Raw genomic sequence first — 7,172 nt, 5'->3', positions numbered from 1 at the left:
TGTGACATCAAATTTTATATTTACTCAAATATTTTTAACCAAATGCATAAATATATCTGTAGTACTACTTAATTTTTAATTGGCTCATTTTCCCCATTAAGCTTTAAGATTATCAGGTTTAATTTTATTCATTGCTCCCAATTTGGTCATTCATTTGCTGCATGAGCATTTTTGTTGTTTCTGAATCTTATCTGGTACAAAGTATAAATGAGTTCAAATATTTTATTCTTCATTAGATCATATAAAATAACATGAAGTTTATAGTTTTGGATTATCCAAGGAAAACATCAGGCCATATAGTGTTAAAATGTCCAATTCTCCCAAATGGAAGACTTCCATTTTGTATTCCCAGGTAGAACTTCAGGGAATTTACTTAATAATTTAGTTACTGATAATATTGCCCAGCAATTTTAACCTTGGTAAAGCAAACGAAGTGTTGAGATACCATTGCAGTTACTTTGAACAATGATTAGAAATGAATTAGATTACAGGAAAAAATGCATATCCAGAAGGCATATATAAAACTTAACTCTGATTTGATCAATATAGTCAATACAATAGCTAAAAGGATAAAATTTTTGAACATGAAGTAAATCTTCATATCTTCAGATTTACCAATGGATTCTAACATATGAAGTGAGCAAAAATAATTTTTTTAACTTAATTATTTATTTATTTATTTGACAGAGTTAGTGTGAGAGAGAGAGATAGAGAGAAAGGTCTTCCTTCTGTTGGTTAGCCCCCCGCCCCCAGCCCAATGGCCGCACACTGCACTGATCCGATGCCAAGAGCCAGGTGCCTCCTCCTCCTGGTCTCCCATGCAGGTGCAGGGACCCAAGCACGTGGGCCATCCTCCACTGCCTTCCCGGGCCACAGCAGAGAGCTCGACTGGAAGAGGAGTAACCAGGACGAGAACCCAGCACCCATATGGGATGCCGGTACCACAGGCAGAGGATTAACACAGTGAGCCACGGCTCCCGCCCTGTGAGCAAAAATAATTGCAATGAATTAATTAAACTTTATCAAATTAATTAATTTAATAAATTAATTAACTTTTGCATGTTGCTATGTTTTGAATAATTCATCAAAATTGCATTTGATAAAATCATAATCTGCAAATTCATGTGTTGATGTATTTGAAGGTGTAGACTTTGGTAGTTAATTAGTATTACGAAGTCATAAAAGTGAGGCTCTCATGATGGAATTTATGGCTTGATAAAAAATTGAAGAAACCCCTGAGCTACATATAGTAACTATAACCATCAGATGCCTTCCACTATGTTACTACACATCCAGGAATTCATCAGCAGATGGAATTCCTTAATTGTAAACTTCTCCCCCTCCAGAACAAGGACCAAATGTATGTCCATTCTTTAAAAATAACCCAGTCTCAGGTATTCTGTTATAGCATCCAAAGTGCACCAAGACATATATCAAAGAATATAATCAAAAAGTGAAAAGATAACTTATGGAGTGATACAAATACATACTTGGAAATATTATATTTGTGAAGAGCAAAATATCTGGAACATATAAATACTTTGTATATCTCAAAAGTATGTGATGGAATTACCCATTAAAATGAAGTGGACTAAAAACCTTTAAAATAATTTTGATCAATGTGTAATATTTTTACATTTTTATAGCATACCGAAAAGCATTCCAACATTTGTGCATTAAGAAAACTGAAAAAATCCGGTAGAATATCTGTTTCTTCACATTTTCATTCAGTTTGTAACTGAGGAAAGGATTTCTAAAAATACTTCTCAAAAGGATATGCTGGCCAATAAGATTATGGAAATGTATCCAACCTTATTGTTCATTGTGGAATTGCGATTCATTGCCACATGAAATACCGCTTTACACTTATGGAGGTCATTAAAAAAACAAGTAGCAAATGTTGACAAGGAAATGGAGTAATTTATACCCATCGATTTATATATTGCTGGTGGAAATGTAAAATATAATATGAATTGGCAACATTGGGAATAAGCATGCGGATTCTTTGAAAAGTAAACATATAATTCCTAAATTACTTCACAATTCTACTCCCACACATTTAAAGATTTTCAGATAGGTACAATAATGAGTGTATGTACCTATGCAATGCTATGCACACAATCCAAAAGGTAGAAAGAACTTAAATATTTAACAACAGAATAAATAAATTTTATACTTGTATACAACAAGATATTTGTCATCCATCGAAAGTATTTAAGTGTTATGAGTTTTTCCTAGCAGCTAATAAGTCACTTGAGATGCCCACATGCCACATTGGTTCGAGTCTTGGTTCCTGATTTTAGCTTCGCAATTACATACACCTGAGAAGACAGTATGTGATGTATCAAGAAACTTGTTACCAGCCACACATTAGAGACACCAGAATTGGGTTACCTGTGTGTAGCTTTTTTTTTTTTTAATTATTCATTACCATTTGAAGAGAAGAATTGTATTTATTTTCAATAAGGATGCTTTGCACTTAAGGATCTATTGTCCTGGGTCTGGCATTGTGGGAAAGCACTACAGCTGCCACCTGCAATGCCAGCATCCCATATGGATGTCAGTTCCTGTCCCAGCTTCTCCATTTCCAATGCAGTTGTCTGCAGATGGCCTTGGAAAAGCAGCAGCAGAAGGTCAAAGTGTTATGGCATCTGCCACCCCCATGGGAGACCTGGTGAAGCTCCTCGCTCATGGCCTTGGCCTGGCTAGCACTGACTATTGCAGCCATCTGGAGAGTGAACCAGTGGATAGGAGATCTCTATGTCTCTCCCCATTTAGTTTGTTTAAGTTTTTATTTAATGAATGCATGTTTCATAGATACAACTTTAGGAATATAGTAGTTTTTTCCCCTATACCCCCCCAACTCCCATTCCACCTCCCTCTCCCACTCCCATCTCCTTTTTCATTATGGTTCAATTTTAGTTTGATTTGATATACAGAGGACCAACACCATGTTTAGCATAGATTTTAACAGTTTGTACTCACGCACACACACAACATAGAGAGCACAATTTGGGAAAACAATTGGCTGTAGATTTTCATAGTACAATCTGTGTGTAGCTTTGACCTAGCTAAAATCCATCTGATATGGACATTTGGGGATTGAACTAGTACACGGAAATATTTTCTCTCCCTGTTTCTGCTTGGAAAGAAAGGAATGGCAGAAGTTTTCTTAATGTATAGATGGCAGTGACAGAAGGATATTGGAACTAGACGGAGACAGTGGTTGTAAATCACTGTGAATGTCATCATTGTCACTATACTTTTCTGTTTGAAATGGTTTTATGGCATACATATTTTACTTCAATAAATTATTTAAATTTTTAAACTATTATTTCATTTACTCAATTGTCAATTATGTTTCTTTTAATGAAGTGTCTGAATTGATCTTTTACTCATAAATTTATTTTATGGATATTCTCTGTCCAGAGTATATGTACTGTACATAGTAAAATAGTTGCCATTTTAACTTGGTTAAGACTTTTTAGTTATACAAAATTTCAAGTCTAGGGCAGCCATGTCAAATTGTATTAACAAGTTACCCACATTTAAAAAATATAGTTAGCTAATAAGATTCAACTAACCACAAGAGCTCTGAAGGGATTAATGGTGCAAGTAGGCATTTTTTGTGTGTTCAAACATACCTCTCTGTCATAATAAATAATTTAAATGTAAAGGAGTATAGTTGCATTTTCATAGTCACACTATTTCATTTTTGATTTATTTGTGCCAGACATTACTATCATAAAATTAAAGTTCATTTGTATACCTCCTTCTTTTCCTATTAAACCTGACTCTATCAATTTATCTCCTTTATGCAACGTGAGCCCTATCTCCAATTCCTCATCCACAGGAAAACTGTATTCCTTTATTGCTGTGTTTGTATACTCATACACAAAATATAATATTGCAGATATTTTAAACCTATTTATATAATAATGAGCATATCACTCAGATTTCCTTTTTTCTTTTCATTCAAACATATTTTGCAGTTGTTTGCATTAATTCCCTCAGTTACATGTTGTTATTGATTTTTGTTAGATATATAAATTAGACATTTCAGTTTCCAAATGGTTGTAACTTTAATCTTCCCATTAGCAGTTAGTAATGTTTGCTATACTTCATATCTTCAACCATGACTTTAACTACAGACACAAATATTTGGTTTTTTTGAGTGTGTAGGAGAGTTTAGTATTATTTTATATTTTCCAGGTTATATTATACTAATATATATATATATATACTTTGACCATAAGATCTTCTTTATGTGACTCTCTGCTGCATATAAAATTTTTCCATTATCCAATGGCAGTAAAACAAATTTATTAATCAAGACATACATCGCTGTATATATTTTCTCTACTTTACATCTTCTTCTAATTTACTTGTGGTTATTTAATCATGCAGGTATTTAAGGTTCCAAATGACAAAGGCTATAAATCTTTGTAATTTTGGTTGTGTCTAGGGATCTCTTTCATGATAAATCTCATACAATGTTCATTTGAATGGTAGAATAGAAAGATAGATAGATAAATAGATAGATAATAGATAGATTTAAAATTTAAAAAATCAGAGATTAAGAAATAGTGTTCTCTTTGCAGTAAATATCCATGTGGCTAACAGTGAATAACAGCTTCCAGATGGGAAAAAGCACAGAAGATTGTAAAAAGAGTAGATTTTTACAAGAGATGCTCTGTGTTTGTATTGTTAAGGTTTTATTTAAATTGATAGTATGGATTCTGAGAAATATCTTTTCACCATGCTTTTGTGTACAAAGAATATTTTGCATTGCAATTAAGGTATAAAAACATTCCTTGGCAAGTGAGAATGAGTTTTAAAAAAAACTACAGGGCCCGCACCTCAGCTCATTAGGCTAATCCTCTTCCTATGGCACCGGCACCCCGGGTTCTAGTCCTGGTCAGGGCGCAGGATTCTGTCCCGGTTGCTCCTCTTCCAGGCCAGCTCTCTGCTGTGGCCCGGGAGTACAGTGGAGGGTGGTCCAAGTTCTTGGGCCCTGCACCTGCATGGGAGACCAGGAGAAGCACCTGGCTCCTGGCTTCAGATCAGCGTGGTGCACCAGCTGCAGTGTGCAGTCCACAGCAGCCATTGTGGGGTGAACCAACAGCAAAAAAGGAAGACCTTTCTCTCTGTCTCTCTCTGGCGCTGTCCACTCTGCCTGTCAAAAAAAAAAAAAAAAAAACTACAATTAAATGTTAATCAACAGAAGTAACCATATGGAAGGAAACAGAAGGCAAAGGAAAAAAAAGGAAAAGGGTCAGGAAGGCAGGAAGACAGAGAGGGAGGGGGGACACGGGAAGCAGTGACAAAGGACTCATTTTAGAGTAGTTTCAGGTTTTTTTCTAAAAGATTTATTTATTTATTTATTGAATAGAAGAGTTATGCAGAGAGAGGAGAGGCAGAGAGAGAGAGAGAGGTCTTCCATCCAATGGTTCACGCCCCAGTTGGCCGCAACAGCAAGAGTTCAGTCACTGAGTACACACATATTTCTTCTGTTTGATTCTGCAGGGTTGGCACCATTCCTGATCTCCATCTTGCATTGACTCCTGTTTCACAATTGGACATTGTGCATTGCCAAGTAAAGCGTATGAAGATATATTTAAATTTTCTTGAGTTCTCATTCTACTTAATTTCCACAGTAACATGAACTTCATTGTATGAATATCTACAACTTTGTTCAAGGAAGTTTGAACATGAAAAATACCACAAACATTACGGTATTTGTACTGAAGGGCTTCACTGATGATCCTAAACTGAAGATCATTCTCTTCTTCCTATTTTTAGCAATCTATCTCTTTACCCTCATGGGAAACCTAGGACTGATTTTGTTGGTCATTGAGGACTCTAAGCTTCACAACCCCATGTATTATCTTTTGTGTGTATTATCTTCAGTGGATGCCTGTTATTCCTCAGTTATAACTCCAAATATGTTAGTAGATTTTATATCAAAAAATAGAGCCATCTCATTTCTTGGATGTGCAACACAGTTATTTTTAGCTATTATTTTTGGAACCACAGAATGCTTTATCTTAGCTCTCATGGCCTATGATCGCTATGTAGCCATCTACAACCCACTTCTGTACTCAGTGAGCATGTCACCCAAGGTCTATGTGCCTCTCATCATTGCCTCCTATCTTGGGGGAATTTTGCATGCCATTGTGCACACAGTGCCCACATTCAGCCTTTCCTTCTGTGCATCCAATGAAATTAGGCATGTTTTTTGTGATATTCCTCCTCTGCTTGCTATTTCCTGTTCTGACACCCACTTAAACCAGCTTCTCCTCTTCTTCTTTATAAGCTCCGTTGAGGTTGTCACCATCCTGATTGTCTTGGTCTCCTATGGCTTCATTCTGTTGGCCATTCTGAGGATGGATTCTGCTGAAGGGAGGCGAAAAGTCTTCTCTACATGTGGCTCTCACCTCACTGGAGTGTCCATTTTTTATGGAACCATCCTCTTCATGTATGTGCGACCAAGCTCCAGCTATGCTCTGGAGTATGACATGATAGCATCAGTGTTTTACACCATCCTGATTCCCATGCTGAATCCCATCATCTACAGTTTGAGGAACAAAGATGTGAAAGAGGCCATGAAAAGAGTGTTTCGGAAAAATTGGTGTAAGGATAAATCGCATTTGACAACCAAACCATTTCAATGGTAATTATCAAATTCCATCAGTACATGTCAATGAATGGAGAATAGAATAACACATGTTATTGTGGAGGGAGATATATCTTGCTTGCAAGCTGAAACATTTAGCCTTGTCTGCTTTTGTTTTTTTTTTATTTCTCACCCTCTTTTGTGAAGTAAATATCACTAGCCTATCCATTTTTAACCTCTATTTTCTACCATTTTTCCAAATTTTGACTTATACTAGATTCAAATGTCTTTTTTAAAGATTTATTTATTTATTTGAAAGTCAGAGTTACACAGAGAAATGAGAACCAGAGAGAGAGAGAGGTCTTCCAACAGATGGTTCACTCCGCAATTGGCCGCAACAGCTGGAGCTGTGCAGATCTTAAGCCAGTAGCCAGGAGCTTCTTCTGGGTCTCCCATGCATATTCAGGGGCCCAAGAATTTGGGCCATCTTCTACTGCTTTCCCAGGCCTTAGCAGAGAGCTGGATTGGAAGAGGAGCATCATAGACTAGAACCGTG

At 36.2% G+C, this 7,172-nt stretch overlaps 1 protein-coding gene across 1 annotated transcript; it reads left to right on the top strand.

Moving 5' to 3' along the window:
• Nucleotides 1-5,711: 5,711 nt before the first annotated feature.
• On the top strand, nucleotides 5,712-6,677 carry LOC149128312 (olfactory receptor 5T2-like). Its single transcript, XM_089328423.1, has one exon. It carries the CDS (start codon nucleotides 5,712-5,714, stop codon nucleotides 6,675-6,677), a length of 966 nt encoding a protein of 321 aa, XP_089184549.1.
• The last annotated feature ends 495 nt before the right edge of the window (nucleotides 6,678-7,172 follow it).

The sequence above is a fragment of the Oryctolagus cuniculus genome, chromosome 1 (assembly GCF_051225735.1).
Source record: "Oryctolagus cuniculus isolate XC-2025 breed Fujian yellow rabbit chromosome 1, ASM5122573v1, whole genome shotgun sequence".
NCBI classification, from domain to species: domain Eukaryota; kingdom Metazoa; phylum Chordata; class Mammalia; order Lagomorpha; family Leporidae; genus Oryctolagus; species Oryctolagus cuniculus.
The sequence above is the reverse complement of the archived record's forward strand: the minus strand, read 5'-3'. Positions and strand labels throughout refer to the sequence as shown.